We start from the raw sequence: 24,573 nt of genomic DNA, 5'->3' as shown, positions 1-24,573 counted from the left end.
CTATATTTGAGCTGTCAGCAATGACAAGAGAGTGTGATGTAAAATCATATGAAACAAGGATGCATATTATCCCCTCTCTTATTCATTTATATGATGTATTAATCAGTTTCATTAAATATGATCAAAATTAGTTTTTACTTTATGCAGATGTTATACTTTTTAAATGCAATACAAGATTGCAGGATTTCTTTACTAAATTGAATAAATGCTTTAACAAATAAGTTAGGAAAATCAGTAATGAAAAGAATAAAAATTGGCAGGGAAATATTGAAAACATTTACTGCATCCTGAATTGGGAACCTGTAGAACAGATAAAATATTTCAGATATTTAGGTATTGTATTTAGTGGATAAGGCCAATTAAACATGGAAATTGACAATAGAATAAAAAATTTGTTATGATGGAGAGTCAGTTGAATAAATTTATAATGGCTAGAAAGAAAATAGTCAAAATACCAAACCAGCTATATAAAGTGTTCAAACTAGTTTTAACTACTGGATTTGAAAATTTGGATCATAGATGTAATAGTTCTGAGAAAAATTAGGGAACTGAACAGATGGCTTCAGTGGCAGTCAGTATTAACAATGAAGATATTAGAAAGGAATCTGACATTGTTAGCACTCAAGAAGGTATGAATATAGCTAATCTGAGGTGGTATGATTGCTTGAGCAGAATAGTAGAGGAATGGTTAGCTAAATGGGATTTGATGTCAGAATGGAAAGAAAAAGACCCAGAAGAAGACTGTAATCTGGGTAGTTTGATAGTTAAAGTACATCTGCATTAAAAGACTAACGTATAAGTTCTGATAATATTGGAGGGATTGACAAATAAGACTAATGTTGAGGCAAATTGTTAATGGCAAGTTAGTAATAATGTAAACTTAATTATGGAGTTCTACAATGTAGAGGTAACTGTGAATCCATAAAGTTACAATAAAAATACACACATGAACACAGTGGGAAGATATTTAATTGACTGTACAAAATTATACAATTTGGTATTAAAACAATGTGGGATTTAATATCCCCTTAATTTAAATAACAAATATTTTGGTTTAAGATACATAAACCATCATTGGTATAAGAACCAGAAAATTCAAACAGTAACATTAAAGTACAATAGAGAATGGTATTTTTTTATATGCAGTTGAGAGAAAGCCAGGTAGATATGACACTATTAGGATCTGAAAGAGGTATGTGTAAAGAAATAAAATTACCATAACAATAGGTAATCTTTCATTGAGATTTGGATGGTGAAGGACCTGGGGACTTTCTTTAAAAGACATTTGTGTGAGCAGCTATATAGCTGCATGTTCAGCAAGGTTGATTTAAGATGTTTTTTGGATTCAGTGTAGGAAAGGTGTTCAGAAGTGTTTCATGACAGATTGGCCTGTTTGACCAAAATAAAGTAATTTGGAATTACATGGAATCAAATGTACTTTGGATAGCAGCCAAGGGTTTAATCTGCCATTAGTAAATGGCAGCAAAGTGTTGATTTGATTAATAGGCCTTAAAAGTGGTTGAAAGAAAATTTCCTGAGGATATTGAGGAAACATGTTTAGAATTGTCTCTGTTAATAGATGGATTTCTGTGGAAGTCCACAGAAATTGAGAAATAGCTGATGATTCTGTCATTAATTTTTGGGTTATAGCCATCAGACAATATAGACTCTTGATAGTAGACATTTAATAATACCATATTTCTGTGAGGAGTGATGCACAGATGTGTGAGGTATATATATTGAATGGTAAAGGGCTGTTTACAGTAGACTGAAGTGGATTGGGAACATCCTATTTGTCTCTTTAGGATATAGTTTCATTCGACTTTGTTTCCAAGATAAATTTGATTCTGTGATGAAGGCAGTTTATTTTTTTGTAAGAAGACATCTAATTCCTGGCACAGTTTATTCCAGATGGCAAGATCGTCTTCCACATAGCAAAGCCAAATAGAAGGTTTTGAAGAAAAAGTAGTTTTCTTTTCCCCAAAATGTTCTGAGTAAAAGCTTGCCAAAGTTGGAGGAATTGGGGAGCTCATCACCATACCTTCTATTTGTCTGTAAAGCTTTCCATTCTAATGGAAATATCCAGAGTTTATGAAAAACTTAAGTAGGCCCAAGTAGAAGATATCAGCAAAGGTTGTCACCTTTGTGCCCAAAATTTGGGAAATTATCAGTAATTATATATCTTAGTGTATTTTTTAACAGTTACACATATGTTTTGGATCCTAATAGTGTTATATATATCTGGCTTACTTGTGACCACACGTTTAAAAAAAAAAAAAAAAAAAAAAAAGGTACCATTTTCCTTGCACCTACATTGTTGTTGCTGTTTGAATTTTCCAGGTCTGCTGGTTACACAGATGATGGTTTAAGATACTTAAACTGAAATTTGTGTAAGATGTACTATCATAGTATTATGTACACCCTTTGAGTGAAGACATACATCATCAGAAATTTGATTGTGAAATTGTGTATTACAATGTTAGTGAATTTAAAAAAAAATTGCTTTTAGGTACCATTTTCCTTGCACCTACATTGTTGTTGCTGTTTGAATTTTCCAGGTCTGCTGGTTACACAGATGATGGTTTAAGATACTTAAACTGAAATTTGTGTCAGATGTACTATCATAGTATTATGTACACCCTTTGAGTGAGGATGCACATCATCAGAAATTTGATTGTGAAATTGTGTATTACAGTGTTAGTGAATTTAAAAAAAAATTGCTTTTAGGTATTTTTCCACAATGCAAAATTTCAGTGATTCTTGATCTCAGATAAATAGTGTATAATTCAATATATATAATTTAGGGAATAATGTTTTCTGGTTTGAAACATGTTTCAAATTAGTTCTTTTCATTCAAAAAAAAAAAAAAAAAAAAGATTCCATCTATCCTGATATGAGTCGAAGTCTCGATTAGAGGTGTACATGTGTTTTTATGGCAACTGGCTTGCTATTCTTTTCTGCATCCCCTAAAACCTTGTGTTCATGAGGACATTTGGCCTGAAAAAATCCAAATTACAAAAAAAAAAAAAAAAAAAGACCTGCCACCTCACTGAGATCATTTAAGTCACCATCAGTTGAATAATTATTATAAAGGTTCTTGCCACCTTGATGGGATAAGTTCAAACCCCAGGTAATTTGATATATCCTATAATCTGAAATGGAGAGAAAAATCTTTTTTAGTATACTTTTCAATTTGTTTATTTTAAAATATTGTTTAATTCATGTACAAATTACACTCCTGTTGATTATTTAGTTTCGGTTAAATGAAAGTATACTTAAAAACCATCTACCAGAAATTGTTTTCTTGCTTGAATTATTTCCTCAGGCTTTTCAAAAGTGTCATACTTGGCTTTCAACAATATACCCACTCACTTTCTGCAACTGAAAGATAAAAACAATTGCTTAAATACTAAAATGCTAATTTTTTTTTTTTTTTAGTTAATTTCAAATTAACCAGCCTGGTTGGATCAGTGCTTAATGTACCCACTATCCAATGAACAGGTCATGGGTTCAAACCCTGCCATGAGCATGAATGTTTGTGATTGTCTTTAGGGTTTCTGGACTATCTAAAAATTAAAAAATACAAAAATATATAAAATATATAAAAATGAAAAAAAAAAAAAATCCTTAGTCCCACCCATGGTACAAATGTACAATAGGTTTATTAATGACCTTTTGTGCTTGGGAACCACATTAAAAAAAAAAAAAAAAAAAACTTAAAGGGTCATTGAAATTAATCATAGTTTTACCTTTTAATTTTGAATTGAATTTTTATTAATTCTTTTAACCATTTAATTTGAGATATATTACACTTTTATAGTCTGATACTTAGTTTGTTAAGCAACTTTGAAATTTATCTGCCATAATGTGCACTTACAAGACAGGATAGAACCTTGTTATTTCAGAATAACACCAGATGAAGTAGGTAATGATTTGATAATCACAGAACAGTTAAAACTGAAGAAGTGATAATTAGAAAGCATCAGAGAAGGAATTTCAAGATTATCTGATAGTGTAATAAGAGATTTTAAAAATGAGTCGGCTCTCACGATGGCATGTTTGTAGGAATCATAGAAATAGTTTGTTATAGTGAAAGGTTTGCTATAATGAATTTTTTTTTTTTTTTTTTTACGGTATCATTTATACTATGGAACTTTGCATGGGATTTATGGTAGTTTGTTGTTGTGAGTAAATTTACTATAATGGTGAACGACTTTTCGTGGGCACTAAGTAATGGTTTCAGATTTTCATCTGGGAAAAAAAGTGTTTTGGTATATGGCTGCTGAAAATTTAATTTCACCCAGACTCAGAGTTAAAGCAGTTTATCCTAGTAGCAAGAGCCCAAGTTCCTAGGAATTGTTTTTGACAAAAAAAAAGAAGCTTCTATTCCTTGCACCTTTTCAAGTGTGAGTTGTTCTGTGTAGTTGTTCGTTGTTCTCTCTAAGCTTGATTATGGATCACAAAATACCTTGCCTAATTGTGCTGTGTGGATGAGCATTTTTTATCTGTGTTGCAAAGTGTAATGCAAAGCATACACTGCCATTGACCCCTTCGTTATGCTGTGAAAGATTGTACAGGCTATCAGCATTAATATAGACCTGTGGGAATATGATTCTTCCTCCCTTGCCATGTTACTTCTCTGTGACAGCTAAGGAAGTTAGTTACTCCATCCATCAGTCTACCAACAGCAGCTCCTTCAGAGTGGATTGCTCTGATATTTGTCTATACTGATGGCTCAAGATCTAGGTATCTATTTAACCGACTGCTGTATTTTTTGACTACACTGTCTCCAGTCACTCCCACTTGAATGCAGTAACTGTATTGCTGAACTGCATGCCACAACCTGTGGTTCAATGCAGGAGAAAACAGCTATTAAAGATGTATGCTTTATGTAGGCTCTTTACATGTTTATATGCGATGTGTTCACTTATGTTGAAACCTACATTGTAATCAAGAGAAACAAGACTTCACATGGCATCTTACTATGTCTAATTTTCTGGTGCTTTCACCACTTTAAATGAGAGAGGAGCATATCTTATACTACTCTATCTGAAACACACTCAGGCAGAGGTTAATCAGACTTAGATGAAATTAACTTTTTCACAAAGAATTAATTTGTGTAGCTACACTTGATCCATAAATGTTTTTACAAATATTTTGTCAGCATTTTTTCATCTTCTTGTTTTGTTTGTACATAAAGATTTTATTCATTACTTATCTAGCTATTATTTTTACCTTTTGTTCCACTATAACCTTTGTCATGATGCAATGTGGCTTTAGCTGTCATTGTACCAATAAATTCCAAACCCTACTCACCCAACTGTCTTCCCCCCCCCCTCTCTCTCTACTTCATGATCCTCCTAAATCATGACACAAACAACACACCAAGTTTACCTCTTGATATACCTGCATTAACTCATATCTTGCGTGGCAATTCTTGCTCTGCTTGCTGTGATTCATATCAGAATTTTCACTGAATTAGCCATCTCTTCACCAAATAAGCAAATTACAGTTTTCTCTTAAACTGCAATTTGTTGTATTTGGTGAAGTTAATACAGAAATAAGTTTCTGTATTAACTTCCTCGATCCCACCATTACTTGCCGTAACAAACTCAGCAACTTCGCTATAATTCCTTCCTTTGTGGAGGAGATGAGGGGAAAAAAGCATTCTTCAACACTAGTTTTACAATTTGACACTGGAGATTTTTTTTGTTTGGGCTAGTGGTGTATTTGTACACCACTGGCCCAAAAGATTCCCAGTATGAAATAACTGTTTATCTACTGCATTCTGAGAAGAGATCTCCTTAAAACACAGTGCTTCCAAAAATAAAAATAAAACAGTAATTTTTCCATTATATGTAACAGTTGAAGTATACAATATTCCCGACACCTTCCATAGCACAGAATGCACCAATCTTTTTCACCAAAAGCATCCTGATGCTACATAGCATGCATGTCCTATCCTGATGGTTTTATGAGTTGGGACCTGCTTGATATGAAGATTTGCATAAGCAGTACAATCATTATTGGACACCCACTGCAACATTTACTAAAATAAGTTGCCAGAAAATTAGCCTAACTGAAAGAGTCTTCCTTAATAGCTTCCCAAACCAAAGCACACCACAGAGTTTGCTGCTTGTGTTATTTGAAACCAAAATCATATTAAACAATAATGAACATCTACCAGTAATGGGCCTATGGACACAAACTTTCCATTGAAGCCCTAGTGGTAAGGAAAGACACAATCTCTCAGATCCTGCATCTCCTGGGTTATGGTTGCCTACATGAAATATTGATTATATGAAGTTTCAGCCCATCTTTCAAACAGGAAAGATGAAGAAAAAAAACTTTTGCTATCCTCTCTTTGTGTTCCCCCTTTCTCATATTCATAGACCTATGTATATAATATATCCCTATTCTAGTTCAATTCTTGGATATATACCCTCTTTTCATCTTGACCATTCCTCTCTTGCTCTTAAACTCTCCCAACATGTCCTTTCCTTTAACATCTCTTGAGTTCTTTTATTGAAAGTAAATCCAGTAAACTATCTAGTTTACTGAAAGTAAACCTAAAATTCATGCAGTTGTGTTTCTTTAAAAAATTATTTATAATTGATTAGCAAAGGTTTGTTTTTTGGAGCAGTCCTAGATTTCCACCCTTAAACTACATTTTGAATCATGGTAATATTAGTATAATTTGGCTATTAAGTAATGTTATGATGTGTTCTATTTACTTGTAGATTAATCTTATTTTCAATGATTTTTGGGTGGACTATTTTTGAGAAACATTACTGAGAGGGTGTGAAATTTTAAGATCCTGGTCATTTGAATATGGTAAGATGCAAAGAAAATACTTCTGGATTCCATGACGGTATGTAGTCGTTTCGGCAGTCATCCTGAGATGTGGATAGAGAAAAAGAAAGGTTTTATGGAGGAACTGCACTTATATAGTTAAGTGGAAGATTGGAATTGGTTGGAATATAGAATGTGCTTTGCTTGGCTGCCAGACTGAGATTATATGTGGTCTCTGAGAATTTAAGGCATTAGGGTTTATGAAAGTCATGCTTTTTTTTTTTTTTTTTTTTTTTTTTTTTTTTTTTTTATCTAATTTAATGATATTTTCAATATTGGGAATGTGCTGACATTGTAATGCTATTTCACTTGTTGGGATTGTAGATTGGTATGTTTTCTTTGATATTTCCTTTTTGTTTTATTAGGTGATCAGAATTGCAGTTATGGTAGTGGTCAGATAATCTTGCCCAATGCTCAAATCATAGACCCTACCAGGATTGCCAACAAAATCTGTAGGTGGCTTTGTTGTATTGGAATATATTAGTTTTTGTTAACTCTGGTTCATTTTGGAGAAAAGTTTTTTTTTTTATGACAAGTTTTTAAGATTACTTAGCAGTCTGAATATTTAAATATATGTTTTATTGCTTGATAAAAATATTTCTGTATTTATATACAAAGAAATTTTAATATTTCATATGTATATGCATATGTTTTGGGGATGAGTTTTTTTTTTTTTTCTTCTCCCTGAATAGATGGCATTCTATGTGTTATGTATTGGAGAAAACCATTTTTGTGTTTCCACCCATTACAAGTTGTAAATCTTTATTACAATAGTACCATGGATAATTCACTTCCCCAGTTACTGTAGGCCTGATCCAGTTCAGGTCTCCATTAAGTGGAGGTAATAGTCTCACACCAGATGATGATGATGACAGGTTTCTACCTAAAGCTAATTGCAAACATCCATGTCCATGGAATGATTTGATTCTACATCCTCTTAGTGGGAGAGCAGGTAATTTATCTACTCAGCAATCAGGCCAGAATATTCTAAAATGATTAGAACTATTAAACTGATTTAGCCATGATGGATTAAAATTTTCATGGTTCACTTTTTAACATCTTGCAACATATCACACTCGCTCGTTGTGTGCTAGCAAATCTGTTGTGAGAAATGTCACTTGTACAGGTCCTGCAAATTCTGATCAGATTGGGGAAAACATTGTCATTGTACAATTTTCTTGTACTCATCATCTCCTGTCTGTTCTCTGTTAACACTCGAGATGTGCCCTGAATGAATTTATGCAGATTATCTTGACACCCGTTCTTTGTCTTGGTTACTCTCTGATGTCATCCACTTAATTGAAGAAAACAAACTGCTCTATTTAGTATATTGAAACACTGACAGAAGCTTGAATGTGTTACTTTTTTTTTTTTCAAAATTAGGTTTCATTTGCCTCATTTTGTCTTGAAATCACCATAAGTAAGATGGGTCAAACAAAACAAAATAGAAAAACATGATGTGAGAACAGAATGTATTTGCTTGTAATGGTGCTGATGTTGCTGCTTTGGTCAAATCCTATCGAGGAAGTGAAGAACATTAGTCTCCCATGCAGAAGCTACTGGGTTACAGTGTGTGCTTGAGCCAACTGTTAATTTTTTAAGAATTTTGCTATCCAGTTGTTAAACTGATAGTGGCTATAAAAGTGTTGCTGTCAGGATGTAAAAAAGTCGTCAGGTACTAATGACCTAGGAGGTAAGTATTGTATGAGGGAGGACGTGAAGGAATTATTCAAAAAGTGAAAAAGAGCAAGAGGGTGAAGATTGTAAGTTTCCTGTCACATTATGATAGAAGCAAACTGAGAATAAGGGTGTTGATTACAAATGAATTGATATGCAGGTTGTGCAGAAGAAATAATATAGAGTTTGTGGACTTATGGTTGGAATTTGACTAATTGAAGGATATATATATAATGCTGACCGATGAAATGGATTTGGAATTAGGTGTCTAGAGAGAGAGAGAGAGCGAGCTTTAAGCAGTTAAGGTAGATGTAGGTGTGTGTGTGTGTGCAGGCAGCCATGAAGGAAGTGAGTGTGAGAATGACTAAAAAATGTAGAATCTAGTCTCTCTCAACCAATAATAGGGTAGTCAATTCAGGATAAATAGGTGGTTGGTGGCCTAAGGGGATGCCACAGTTTTTATATATTAATACTAAAGAGCATTGTGAATAGGAGAGAAGAGTTTTGGGCATTTGTTAATGCAATCTCGCCAAAAGTTACAGGATAATGTGAAGGGTTTATTGTTTTCAGGGAGATAGAGTAGGATGGGGAAGAGTACTGCTGATATAGCAGATGAATTGCAACCAAAAAAAGAGTATGAGACAGGCAAACAAGTGGAAGTTTTTTTTTGATACAGTAGGACAAAATATACAGTTGATGGCTGCTATAGCCTGAGGAAGGTTCTAGGGATAATGTTGAAGACATAAGTACAGGTAGAATAATTATTATGGGGAGGGGCTTCAACTATGGAGACAGATTGGAAGGAGGAAATCACATGGCTGATAGAAAATGGAATTTATACACTTACTGAGGGATAATTATTTGAAGCAGCATATTGATGGAGGCACCTCAGTGTATCAGTGTGTTGGATCTGGTCATAAAATGAGAAGAGAACCTATGACCTAACAGTCCATAATCAAGATGGACACTCTGCCTCTGACCAGGGAGAGCAGTTATGCACTAGTATTTTCAGTCAAGGAGGTATATGTGTGGAACTACAAGGTAACTGATTATAACAATCTTAGATGGAAGCTTGAAGCAGTGCTAACTGCAAGAGCAGTGTATGGGAGATAGGGAAGGGTTATCTGGAGGAATCAATATCAGACTGTATATATACACCCAAGGTCTGAGCTATAATGTGTGTATTTAATAAAATAAATAAATATCAAGATTATATAAGAAGCATTGTAATGAAGACAAAATTAGATTATGATTACATTAAACAATTCTTTTATGTGATGAGTAAAAGGATGAGTGACTGTGGAAAGATAACATTTATTAATGTTGAGGTTAGTGAGATGATAAAAGCAGACAAGATAGTAAGCTGCCGAGTGACCACTTTTCAAGGGTATATCATAAAAGTGAGTTAGTGCTATTACAGATATTATAGGGACTGATGGATTGTAATTCTCACAAAGGGAGAACCAACCCACCATGTTCATAGCGAAGAATTTATGGAGACACAACACGTGTGTTAGAATAATTACTTTACTTATCATTAAGAAAGTAACATTCAACATTTCGACCTCTATATTGAGATCATCATCAGGAAAACATAAATATGTACAGGATACAAGCTACATGACAATACACTAGACAGAAGTAAAATGAATCTAAATGTTTGTTAATCATTTACCCCAGCCTGACCTCTGATGGAAGAAAAAAAAATATATATAATAAAAAAAAATAAAAAAAAAAAAAGAACTACAGGTATCCCTTGCTTAACGCGGCAAGAGTTGGATTAACGTGCCTTTAACCCTGCGGAACTCGCAGCTGATATGACAGATACATGCAAAATGTTTAATATAAATTTTCTTACACAATTCAGTTTATAGCTTGGAGGTCATGAGTAGCTGTGCATTCTTATATTACAAGTGATATTCTGCACTGTTTTTGCTGTCAGTTTGGTTTAACACATGTTATGTAAAGGTTTGTAATATTTGACAATAAATTGTATCTGAGAGATACTGCGACCTCCAATGTCAGTATAGTATGGTTTAGTTTTTATTTTTATTTTTTTAATTCTTTGTTCAATAATTTCTAGATTGTAACTGAAAATAAATAAACCATCATGTATTACTGAAATAGAGAGCCAAAGGCTTATTTATCATACATCTTCTCTAGGAGATGTGCTTTACCTTATGGAAAATACTAAGGAAAATGATCTGGAGCTTACTCCACCTTTACTACTAGTTGCCCACAAGGTTGCTTATGTTTGTATCCACCGAAACTTTTAGTTTCTATATATTCGGCACGAAACTCTTGTAGTTTCTATATATTCGACATGAAACTCTTGTAGTTTCTATGTTCGGCTATGAAATAATGTTGGATTCGATATCCACTTAATTTGTACCATCATGTATTATATTTGCAGTGGTTTTTTCTTTGTTTTATTGCTTGTTTGCCGAGGTCTGGAGGGTCATTTTGCTTGTTATCGTAGAATTTATGCTGATAAGAAAAAAACTAAAACTGTTCAAACGACTCTTGATAACTTCTTTTGATAAAAAAAATTGCAGTAAATAATGTAGGTACAAGTATTTATTAAACATTTACTTTGCATTAATTTTTTATCTTTCCTAAAAGAGTATCATATAAAACGAATTATTAATACAGTAATCAATCATGGACGAATTGTAATTTTTACCATTGATTATTAGATTTGATATACGCGGTAACATCGCGGGATTAATTAACCATGTTAATCGAGGGATACCTGTACATTAAACAATTTCTAAAGTCTCTTGTATTAAGATTTTCTTCTGTTTGCTATATGGATTGAAGATAGGTCTTCCAAGTTCTTGGAATAATTAATCCATTATTCTTGTTCAGATTTGGATAATGTTTCAGCATTTCACCTGCTTCTTTGAATCTTCTTTCAAACCAGGTTTTGCTGTGGTGTAGCGACTTGGTGCCTTTGCAGTCAATTCTGTGACATGTTTGGAGTCCATGGTCTGACAGGCCTGTTTTACCACAGTGGAGGTATTTAATGTGCCATTTGTAATCTTTTCTAATTGGGATGGTGCGCCCTGTTTCCCTGTGTAAGGTAAGTTACAGGTACATTGAATTTTGTAAACCCCTGGGTGGGCAAGGTATGGCAGAGGATCTTTGGAGGAGCTAAGTAAATTTTTTAATTATGCAGGGGGGGGGGGGGGGGGTTTACAGGAGGACCTATCTTCAACCCGTATATAGCATCCAGAACAAACCGATACAGAAAAAAATCTTAATGAGAGGACTTTAAACATTGTTTAATGTAGTTATATTTTTTATTTATTTATTTTATATATATTATTTTCTTCCACCAGAAGTCAGGCTAGGGTAAATGATTAACAAGCATTTAGATTCATCTTACTTTTGTCTATTGTATTGTCATGTAGCTTGTATCCTGTACATATGTGTGTTTTTCCTGATGATGACCTCAATACAGAAGTTGAAACGTCAAATGTCACTTTCTTAATGATAAGTAAAAGAATTATTTCAACACGTGTTGTGTCCATAAATACTTCACTATGAATGCTGACAGCTGTGTAACCTTAAATGAAAGAACCACCATGTTTTTTGTGGGGAGCCAGTTGAAAATTTACCAGCACACTCCAGCTGGATCTCCACCCTCCTTATAATAGGCTGAAATTCTTATCTTCAGTGACAGAAGAAACAAACTGGCTGATGTAAAAAAAAATGTAAACCCATACATTTTTAGCCCTTAGTGCACTCATGATACTAATGTACTATAGCTTGCAATGTTTTCTGGAAGGTATTCACTACTAATATAATTTCTGTTATTCCCCAAAGGTAGGGGAGTTTATTTAGTTGTTTGTCTGATATAGCAGCTGTCTGCCATCTCAAGGTTCTTCCTGTTGCAAGTTTTGTGGTCAGTTTCCTTAAATTGCAGTATTAAAAATCAGTTTCTGTTTTTTGGGAGGAAAAAAAAAAGATTTTGAATGTAGTCGGTGACTAGAATCAAACTAAAAACAGTCTTTCTTTCAGGATGTGGCTGTTTATTACAAAACATGAATTTTTGCAGATCATAAGGATGAGCAAAAATCTATATGAAGAGAACACCTGAGAGGCTTCTTGAAAAAGTTACTGTTGATATTATTTTAACATTGCTTCAGGATATTAATAGTATATGGAGTATTTTAAAATAGGAATTGATCACCATTTAATTTTGAGCAAGATAAAGATATATTGAAAAGTAAAAATATGTATGGAAATTTTAAAAAGAATCAGATGAGCAACTTTCACTGGCATATTGTACATTCAGATGTTATTTGGGAGGGAACAAAGTTTGAAGACAAGACCCATACCTTGAATATGCAGTAGTAAAATCTTAAAACATGTATGCATGTGGTGAAGAAGTCTGAAAGGATTTAAAAAAAAAAAAAAAAATTAAGTACATGGTAGACTGTCTTTTGGCTGAATTAGCTTAGTGGATAGTCTATCCACTTCCCATCTGATATGCCCTGTGTTTGAATCATCCTCTTGCGTGAATGTTTATTGAAAGTTTTTATATGGAAGACAGATTTCATTTTTTTCAAGACCACCACCACTACCCTGTTTACTGGAAAGCTGAAATTATTATTATTATCCCAAGACCCCATGGAGTTGCTCATCAAGGAGGTCCTTTTGTCATACACAGCTCATCATACTGTGCCTTAAACACACTCAAATTTTCTGCAGACACCACATTCTCATGCAGGGCATTCCAATCATTCACAACTCTGCATGCAAAAAACCTGCTTCTCACTCTCCTGCTCACATCCTTCTTATACAGCTTCTAAGGATGACCTCACGTTCTCTCATGATTTCCCACCGTTTGCTGTAAAATCTCTCCAACATTAAAAATTTTAAAACCTTACATTTTGCATGATTACTAAATAACTTAAGGAATTCACAACTTAAACTGGAATATAAATTAAAATAAACTTTAATATATATTTCCTATATTTCGGCATCACGTTGCCATCTTCAATGGAACATAAGATTAAGACCAGTGCACGCAGGCACTAAAACAGCAATTGAGGTCAAAGCAAGGAAACTACTGTTTTTCGTAAAGTCCTGATGGCAGGCTATATTAGGTATTCTTGGCCATTGGGCTGAAGTTCTCATGATGTACGTCTCCCAAATTTGGAGCAGTCTCATGCATCCAAATTTGTTGAGGTTTAGCATGTTTTTTAGGGCTGAGGCTGATTCTATGAATAGTCTTTCAAATTTATACTTGCTGCAGTGTATTACTGTGGCTTTCTTCCAACGTATTCTGTGGCATGTATCCAGAGCATGGTCTGCAAGCCCAGAGTGGCTGTATTGGTGAAACCGGATGTAGTCTTTGTGTTCAAAAATTCTGATATTCACTGTCCTGCCTGTTTGGCCAAAGTAGGACAGCTGCAAGGGACCTGGTTTACACCAGGGAGGTCTAGGGGAAGTGGTTGGTCTTTAGTGGGGCGGATAAGGGATGCCAATTTTCAATATGGTCTGTAACAAGAGGTCAGGTCATGTTTTTTCAGGATTTTGGTAATTTTTTTCCAAGGTGGCTCCAGATGTAGGGAATGGTGATGGATTTAGAGTAATATTTTTTTGTGAAAGGGGGAGGGGGTTGTGGTTTACTGGTTTTAGTATTTTTTGGGGGTTGTAACCATTGGCTGAGAAAGTGTTAAAGATGTGATTTAGTTCATAGGTTAGGGCATTGTCTGAACAGATTATAGTTTAGCCCTGTTGTATAGTGTCTTAATAACTCCATATTGTTATGTGTGTGTGTGGGGGGAGGTTGTTGATGAATGTACCTGCCTGTATGGGTGGGTTTTCTATAAACTGAGAAAACCAAGGTTCCATCAGGCTATGTTTCCATGAAGATGGCAACGTGACGTTGCCGAAATATAGGAAATATATATTAAAGTTTATTTTAATTTATATTCCAGTTTACGTTGTGAATTCCTTAAGTTATTTAGTAATCATGTGCATCCAACATATAAGCCTTTCTACAAGACTTACATTTTGCAACATTGAACTTGCATCAGTATTTCTGGGCCCATTTGCTGAATTTATTCAAGTCTTCTTGTAAGGCCACAGCATCTTCTCTACTATTCATAGTTCACCCAAGTTTGCATCATCTGCAAACAACTGAATACCCCACCCCATCCAAATCTTCGCCAATATCATTAACATAAAAGTTAAACAGCAATGGCCCTAAAACAGATCCCTGAGGCACACAACTAGTGACTTTCCACTTCCTGGATATTGCTCCCCCATACACAACCTGCTAATACCTGTGCGATAGCCAGTTTCCGATCCAACCCACTAATCTAATATCCAACCCCATCAGCTCTAGTCTGACTATCAACTTATGTGTTAATCTATCAAAAGCCTTTGTGAAATCTAAATATACTACTCTGTATCCATCTCCATTGTCCAATGAAGCCATCACCTTATTATAATAAATAAGTAGATTACTAAAACATGACCTCCTTTTAGCAAATCCATGCTGTCCATCAAAGATAATATCATTGTTGTCGACCCAATACTGGATCCTAGTTCTCACCATCTTCTCCAACAACTTAACCACAACACCTGACACACAGATAGGCCTATACGAGGGTGGTCTGAAAGTTCTCGGCCTAATGAAAAAACAAATTTATAATTTCAAAATTATTTTTACTATTCAACATAATCTCCCTTAAAACTAATACATTTATTCCAATGATGCTCCAGCTCCATTATCCCTTTCCCATGGGGGTTCTCAGTAAGATCTGCAAAATGTTCCTCTATAGCTGCAATCACCTCTTGATTCGATGAAAAATGCTGACCAGCAAGGAACAGTTTTAGTTTTGGGAAGAGGTAGAATTCAAACGGAGCCAAATCTGGGGAATATGGTGGATGTTCCAACAATTCATAGTGCAGATCCCTTAATTTTCCCATTGCCAAAACACCTTTGTGGGCATGTGCGTTTTCCTGATGCACCTCCATGATTTTTTTCTTCTGCAAACTGGGTCTTTTCCCACGAATTTTTTTGTCTAGTCTGGTTAAAAGATTGGAATATATTCCCTGGTTATTGTTTTACCCTTTTCAAGATAATTAACAAAAAAAATGCCTTTAGCATTCCAAAACACTGATGCCATGACCTTTCCTGCTGATGGAGCCAACTTTGGCGCTGAACAACCAGCTTCTGTCCACTGTTTTGACTGCTGTTTGGATTCTGGTATATAATGGTGAATCCAGGTCTCATCCATAGTAATAAATCGATGCACAAAATCAATTTTATTCTTGTTAAAATGCTTTAAGCACTGTTCAGCGATTTTCATGCGAGTGCATTTTTGATCTTCTGTGAGCAAGCGCACCACCCATCTTGCACAAAGCTTTTTCGCTTGCAATTCTTCATGCAAAATACATCCTACACGTTCTTTCGAAATGCCTATAGTCTCAGCAATTTCACAATGAGTCAAAGATGACTCTTCGGTCATCCAATACCATATCGTGCAGTGATCAACGATTTCTGGTGGTGTTACACTTTTTGGATGTACTTCACGTGGATCATCTTCAAGGCTGGTACCGCTGAATTTCAACTGGGCAGCCCATTTCTTAATTGTCGAAAATGAAGGAGAAGAGTGCCCATAAACTTTAATGAATTTCTCTTTGAACGTTAAACCTTCTTTTACCAAGAATTAACCACACAATACTCAATTTTATCCATTTCAAGGGATACAGACAACACTTTTGCTTCAGACAGCTGTATAAAAGTAACTACTTGATAGAATGATTTGCAATATCACATGGATTCTTAAGACAAATGTACCAACTTATAAAAAAAAAAAAATCTTGCTGATAGTATTGCCATCTATGGTTGAGGCGGAGAACTTTTCAGACCACCCTCATAATTTGATGCCTGAGTTCTGTCACCTCCCTTATGGAGTGGCACAATCTTGCCCTCCTTCCACTCCTTTGGAACTTGACCTGTTGCAAGACTCATATTAAAAAAAATACGTCAAGGCAGATGTCAACTCCCTGGCACATTCCTTCAGAATACGTGGTGATATATTATTAAGTTCCATAGCCTTATTAACATCAAGTTTGCTCAATTCCTCATACATCTCTTGCTCACTTACAATCAGTCTCTCCTCCCCATCATGAACTATTCTCAATCTCCATGATGTCACATTTGCAAGAACGAAAGACTTTTAGGAATGGCTCATTAACTATCTCCACTATATCTTCTGCAGCAGTTGTCCTTATACCATTTTCTTCAATCAATTTTTCTAATTTCTCCAATCCTTCCATAATCATTGGTTTTTTTTGCTGGCTGCATATCGAAAGAACTCCCTAGGATTCTTTTTTGGCTTCATTAGCTAACTGTCGCTTGTACTTCACTTTTGCTACCCTTACCAACCAAGTCACTCTCCTTGTCTGGTCTTTGTAATCCTCATGGAATGGTTATTACCACTTTTTTTCTCTGTATCGCATGCTTAATCTCTTCATTCATCCATTTCACACCTACCTTATTTAACCTTCTGACCCTTGGAATACATTTAGATATTGCTTCTAGATAGTTCTTGAATATCCTCCAAGCTGCATTAATCTCTTTTCCAGCTAACTCCTCATTCCATGCTACACCTACAAGCTGTCTTCTGAGCTCTTCATAATCACCAGCATTGTAGTTCCACATATACCCTTTCCATACAGAGGGCCTCACACTGCTGGCAACCACCCAGGTAATCACTTCATGGTCATTGTCGCCAACTAGAGTGTGATTTGTCACCTCATTTATAATTACATCCTCTGATGAGATGATCAAATGGAAAAGTTAACTTTTTTTATTTCTACAACTTGGTTTCTAGATTATCTCACTCACCCAAGTTCTATTGATTTACAGCCTTTCTTGGGTGAAGTTCACTTTATTGGAGGGGGGGGGGGTATCAGAAGTTCTTGACAAAATAGTTCAGAAAAAAATCTAAGAAAGTTATTATAGAAAGGCCTAATAGTAGATAAATAATAAAAGATAAAAATATAATTATCATGAAGGAGCACAACGTTCTGGAAGGAGTCCTATAAAAAAAAAAGAATCAGATGATAAAGCTGACATAAACACTGAGACAAAGATATTCTAGGTGTTTAGAGTAATTTCTTTGAAAAATGGTTGAATAAAACACAGCAGTAGAATGGTAGTATAAAAATGCAATTAGAAGTGCATATTAATATTTGAGATAGAAAGAGTAATTAAAAATCTTCTGAAATGTGGAAGACAGCTGTGATGATTTGGTGGTATAAAAGTTTTATACCTCCACATGCATGATTTATATAGTGGCTACACCATATTCAAAATGTTGAATTCCAGATGATCGGGATAGAATTCTTATAATACCCATCAATAAAAATTGAAATTAAGAGTAATTTTCCTCCTAAATTGTGGTCAAAAAAATGTGGAGAACACACTGGGTTACCCACTCAACATTGTATACTTGTCACTGTGTTTAAACATACTATTAAATGAAATATTAATTTTCATTAGGAAAAAACCTTCATGTCACACTGTATAAACTATGCTGGATTCCATAAATTAAGGAATGAAGAGGAAAATTGCAATAACTCAGTGGAACAAGGGAAAAAACATGAAAGTAAAGTATATTGTGTAAAAAGGATTCTATGTCTGGTCATTGTACAAATGAGGTACTGTCAGTGGTATATGCAAATGGCCATGGCAGAAAAGGAGGCATTTTGGAGTAGTTTTCCATTTTGTGTCCGGAGTGAGAACAAGACATTTAGTGACAGCAAAATTCTTTGATATGGCTACAAGACATCATTTAACCAATGGATTCAGGTGGCAAGCCATCATAAGACTAAATGTCAAGCAGAGGTACCCAGATTGGTGCATGTGAGCTATTCAGTGGTTCACATACTGGAACCAATTCCAGCAGTCACAACCAGCATCCCAAATTAGAGTGGAGGAAGGCCATGGGCTCCAACCACAGTGGATGACTATAGCTTTATCTGCTCACTGAAACAAGAGTGCTTCCCCCCAAATCAGCAATGATCTTACCTTGCATTGGCTACAAAATTGGTATCTGCTTCCACTTGCACTAAAGGCTTTACCAAGGTGGTCTGCATATCCCTATTGCCATGCCATAGGAGAGAATATTTGAAATGGGCCTGACTCCATGTAAACTGGACCCATGACCAATGAAGAGTCTGAGTCATTGTTTACAAAGTGATACAAGGCATACTGTTATCTGAAAAGAACTAAAGACGTTATCATCCCTCTAATATCCGTGAAAAGGTCACTTATGGCAGAAGTAGAGTGATGGTTTGGGAAGGCATTTTTTGGGTGGATGGACTGACTTGTATGTATTCACTAGTGCAACCATGAATACTATAATTTATAGACAAGGTCTTGGAAATCTGTGTTTATCATCTTCAAGAAGAGGCTATTGTATATATGGACTGGCCAGCCAGATTTCATGATCTTATTCAGCATGTCTGAGATGTTCTAGGTAGATGTATTGCTGCTCTCAACCCACCCACTCCCCTCCTTAAACAGTGAGTGATGACTTAGAGAGTTTTGCAGGAGCAATGATTAAAGATACCAAGAAATATATACTTGGTTTAATCCTTTATCCAAGCAAACAAAGTTTGAACTTGAAATATAATCAGGACAGGGTAACTCATATATAGAAGCTAATGACTTCACATCAGTTTTTTTTTTTTTTTTTTTTATTATGTTGGGCCCATATACGAGAGGTTGGCTGGTCAACCTATAGTACCATATATGGGTAGTGGGATGGGAAAGGAGAAACTTGTTGACATTCAATTTAAAAGCCTGTATATTGTATTCCTTGGGAAATACATCAGGGAAAAGACTGTTCCACAGTACAGCAGTAGCAGGGATGAAGGAGGAGGAAAAGAAACTTGTTCTGTGGGTTTCAAAGTGTACTATGAAGGGATGTTGGGCGGTGGCTGTACGTGTTCCAATGGGTTTAGTACAGAGTAGGGGAATTATTGGTGCTGTTTCAGATGAGCATTTTCTATGAAAATATTTGTAGAATATACAAATTGCAGAGACTAAACGTCTATGTGAAAGTGGGGGGGGGTGAGTTGGTAAGAAATGGATCATTTATTAGTCTAATTGCTCTCTTCTGTATTGAGTCGAGCTTTTAGGAGCCCCACTCCAAATGTGAGAACAGTATTCGATAGCTATGCAGATTTGTGATTTGTATAAGGTTAACAGCTGTTTTGAAGTGAAGTAACGTCTTGAGTGAAAGACAAAGCCTTGTTTTTTTGGAAGCTGAGAATGCAATGGCGTGATGTGTTTATGCCAGGAGAGGCCTGATGTCATGTAATTCTGAGAAGAGAAATTTCATCTTGTCTGGGTATTTGAGTGTTATCAAAAATAATATTGGGGGCAAATGGTTCTTTTTTGTGGGAAATAAGATAGAACTGGGTTTTACTAGTGTTGAAGTTGACGAGGTTATCTGAGCCCCGTCGAGGATGCCTTGGAGGTTCGAATTAAGGAAAGTTGTGGTTGATGTTCTGTAGGTTGAAGTGAGTTGTGTAGGGTAAAGTTTATCAAATGAAAGGGAGGAGTGCAGTGTGCTGTCATATGCAAAACTGTGTATGGGTTGGAGGTCAACTGAAGTAGGTCATTGATGTACAGAAGGAAGAGGGTCGGTGATAGAACTGAACCTTGTGGGACCCTAGCATTAGTTGGATGGTGGGAGGATAGGGAGCCATCAAACATCACACATAGTGTGCGTCCAGACAGGAAGCTGGCAATCCATCTGCAGAAGTCCTGAGACCATTCTAATGATGGAAGTTTGCTAGTAAGCCTTTGTGCCAGACCCAGTCAAAGGCTTTAGAGATATCAAGTGCAACTACTTGGGATTCGCCAAATTTTTCCATGGTATATGTCCAGAGATGGGTGATATATGAGAGCAGGTCATCTGTTGATCGGCATTGATGGAATCTGTACTGGTGGTCACTTTCCTTAATATCCCATGATGCAAAGCACATATCCTTATGGGCAGTATAATGCTATGCATTATGGGAAGGGTCACTATACCCAGACTGGTTTTAACCTTTATTGAGGTCTCATCAGTGGGAACCAGACCCAGAGGTGATACTAAGATTGAAGTAATGCAGAAGTCATATTTTCATATACGAGTTGCCAAAAGTTGGCACACCTTATTATTAAAATACTCTGGATTTGAGATAGTTATTGGAAGTTTTTCCTCTTGGTCATACTATAAATTAAAGATACCAAGAAATTATATACTTGGTTTAATCCTTTATCCAAGTGTAAGCAAACAAAGTTTGTGCCTGAAATATAATCAGGACAGGGCAACTCATATATAGAAGCTAATGACTTCGCATCACTTGCCTTAGTATCCCATAATGCAAAGCACATATCCTTACAGGTATGTATATATGAAATGTGATACTTATGGGTATGTATAAAATATGACTTCCGCATTACTTCAACCTTAGTATCATCTCAGGGTCTGGCTCCCGCTAACGAGACCTCAAAGGTCGAAACTGGTCTGGGTAGTGACCCTTCCAATAATGCATAGCATTATACATAGCTGTAAAAATACGTGCTTTGCATTATGGGATACTAAGGCAAGTGATGTGAAGTCATTAGCTTCTATATACGACTTGCCCTGTCCTGATTATATTTCAGGCGCAAGCTTTGTTTGCTTACATTTGGATAAAGGATTAAACCAAGTATAGAATTTCTTGGTATCTTTAATTTTTAGTATAACCAAGTGGAAAAACTTCTAATAAGGAGCAATGATTATTACCAACCCCGACCTCCTGGACAACATTATAAACAACACGAAGCATTGTTGCATTGAGCACTGTATTGCTGTGAGGGTTGACAATATTTCTTATTTGAAGCACTTTGACAATCTCATTTTGACCTTGTTTATGACCATTGTCTTCATGTTCTCATTTGTTACTGAATTAAACCATTTATTTACAGTTTTATGGACATTTCTTTCACATCTCATATCATGCTGTTTTTCACCGAATGGCATAAAAAATCAACATAGTTTTTCAGTTATTTTAACTTTGTTCTTAACTTATTGAAACCAGTGTAGTAATGATTCTGTTATCCATTCATCTTTCATAAAAGAAAACCTTTAAATCCCCAAGTTACGGTTATGAAGTTGCTGCTTTCATCTATTGATTGAGGAAGAAATGTCTTTTATCCACCACCCCCCCTCCTAAAAAAAAAAAACATATGGTTGCAGTTAATACACTTTTTTTCACACCTCCCTAGAATTCAATTTATAATAGATAGCTGAAATTTTACCGTAAGCTGAAAGCAGTTGTTGCTTGTTGTTTCCTGAAAACGTAGTCACCTGTATCCCGTCTTTATCCTCTGTTGAGAACCTATATACTACAACAAGTACCTAAATTTTAATAACACTATTCAGACCATCACACCTTCTACAAAAATGACATAGTAACAGTACAAAGCTAGTCATTTGCTGCATTAACATCTTATCCCCCAAACAAAGTACACATTTTAAATCGTTTTGCTACAAATAGATATATTTCTATAAAAACAAAAACCTCATCAAACCTTTCTTCAATTAATATGCAGACTAACAAAGAGATGGGAACTTGTAATCACCAGTTTTTTTTTAAAAACTCTTAACATTAATAAATAAAGTGGAATAGCCATGTAAGGTAAGTCATTTGACATAGAGGTGTTTATTATTGTGCAAGTGCTTAGATGGTTACTGGAGAAATGGAGGTCCAATTAGAGACATAGGCCATATAAGAGATTTCAAATATTGTGTAATATAAGAGTTCTGTTTAAGGTACGCTGTGATCACACCTCAGAGGATTCCTTAACAAGAGATTGTCTTTTAAGGAAGTCATTGAGACAAAATATTTCACATTATTCCAAATGAAATTAGTAATCATGCCAAATTCCGGTGACATTTCCACTGCATTCACCCATTCATCTGGACAGGTGTCCTTGTGACGTGTCAAGGACGTTTGTCAAGATCATTTGCGTTTTACTAAAGAGGAAATAGAATTTTCCTTCTGACACAAAAGAAATTGAACCTCTGGAAGCCATGGGATGAAGACAATTAAGTGGTTTCGCTTAAAAGAAGAGAGTGTGAGGAATCGTTTTAGGGAGAGGGTGTTGGAGAGGATTTCGGATGGACTGGAAAGTGTACAAGATTGGTGGAAACATAATTCAAAAGTAATCCTGAGCTGTGCAATCGAGGTGCTTGGTGAGACATCTGGATAGATTAGAGAGCAGAAGGAGGGTTGGTGGTGGTGGAATAATAATGTACAAGTGGCAGTGACAGCTAAGAGGAAGGCAAAGCTGAAGTGGGATGAGTCAAGAGTGGAAGAGGACAGAGAGAGAAAGCAAGAAGCCAAGAGAGTTGTGGCACAGGCGAAGGCCATGGCATATCAAGATCTGTATGATCAATTAGAAACAAAGGAAGGACAGAGAAAAATTTACCAACTAGCAAAATGTAGAAATAAAGCAGCAAAGGACATCTTACATGTGAGGCAGATCAAAGACGCTGAAGGAAGAGTATTATGGAGGGATGTGGACATAAGAAACAGATGGAGAATATACGTTGAGGGACTTTTGAATGAGGAAAATGCAAGGACACAGAGAAGATGGGCAGCCTTCTGAGGGGATGGTGCAGAACATCAGTAGAGTGAAAGTGACGGAGGCCATGAAGAGGATGAGGAATGGAAAATCGGTGGGCCCCGACAGGATTACACTGGAGGCATGGAAGGCACTGGGGGAAAAGGGAATTGACCTGCTTTGGGACTGTTCATGAAAGTTTGCCAACAGGAAAATATACCCGAGGAATGTAGAGAGAGTACTCTTGTCCCCATCTACAAGGGTAAAGGGGATGCACAAGACTGTAAAAATTACAGAGGAATAAAGTTGATGTCCCACACAATGAAAATCCTAGAAAAGGTTCTTGATGGAAGATTGAGGAAGGAGGTGGAGATTGCAAAGGAACAATTTAGCTTCATGCCTGGTAGATCAACAACAGATGCTATCTTTGGGTTACGGCAGATGATGGAAAAGTTTCTAGAGAAGAAACGGGAGCTACATCTAGCATTTATTGATCTGGAGAAAGCATACAATAGAGTGCCAAGGCAAGAAGTCTGGAGGTGTCTGAGGGAAAAGAAGGTTCCAGAGAAATATTAATTGCATCTGAGATGTAAAGAAATGTGAAGACAAGTGTTTGGACCTGTCTGGGACAGACATAAGTTTTCAAGTAACAGTTGGCTTGCATCAAGCGTCAACATTAAGTCCATTTCTGTTTAACATTGTGATGGAGGTGGTGACAGAGGAGGTGAGAGAAGATGTGCCTTGGACAATGTTGTGTGCAGATTCAAGAGAAGAAATGGGAACTAAACTGGAAAGATGGAGAAAAGTACTGGAAGAGAGAGGTATGAGACTGAGCAGAAGTAAGACAGAGTATATGTGTTGCATAGTGGGTGGCGACCAGGAGATAGAGCTGGAAGGAAATGTTATCAGGACGGTGAGGGACTTTAGATACTTAGGTTCAACAGTGGAAGAAGATGGAGAAACTGAGAAGGAAGTGGGATGCAGGATACAAGCGGGTTGGAGGAACTGGAGGGAGATGGCTGGAGTGTTATGCAATAAGAGGGTGCCGATCAATCTGTAAAGCAAAATCTATAGGACAGTAGTGAGGCCAGCTATGGCGTATACTATAGAAACTGTGGCCCTGAGGGAAAATAACATCAGTAGGATGGAAGTAGCAGAGATGAGAATGCTTAGGTGGATGTGCAGTGTGACCAGAAAGGATTGTCTGAGAAATGACTATGTGAGGGGAACAGTGAAAGTTACGAATTTAGGAGCGAAGATATTGGAGGCAAGGTTGAGATGGTTTGGTCATGTGATGAGGAGGGAGGACGAATATGTGGGAAGAAGGGTCATGCAGATGGATGTGCAAGGAAGGAGGAAGCATGGGCGGCCAAAGAAGAGATGGAGGGAGCTGGTAGAAGAGGACT

General features: G+C 36.0%; 1 protein-coding gene across 6 annotated transcripts in view; it reads left to right on the top strand.

Annotated features, from left to right (window-relative positions):
- The window catches only part of LOC150099843 (protein Gawky-like), a 580,239-nt gene that overhangs the window by 325,524 nt on the left and 230,142 nt on the right, over positions 1-24,573 (top strand). For 5 of the 6 annotated variants that reach the window (XM_090404072.1, XM_090404073.1, XM_090404075.1 and 2 more), the window contains one exon: positions 7,218-7,304. The exons of the other annotated variant lie outside the window; for it this stretch is intronic. In XM_090404072.1, the coding sequence (XP_090260198.1) occupies positions 7,218-7,304 (87 nt within the window). The remainder of the gene's footprint in view (positions 1-7,217; positions 7,305-24,573) is intronic. 6 annotated transcript variants of the gene reach the window in all.

This window comes from Typopeltis vanoorti, chromosome 14 (assembly GCF_054136105.1).
Source record: "Typopeltis vanoorti isolate ZY-2024b chromosome 14, IOZ_Tvanoo_1.0, whole genome shotgun sequence".
Lineage (NCBI taxonomy): Eukaryota > Metazoa > Arthropoda > Arachnida > Uropygi > Thelyphonidae > Typopeltis > Typopeltis vanoorti.
The sequence above is the reverse complement of the archived record's forward strand: the minus strand, read 5'-3'. Positions and strand labels throughout refer to the sequence as shown.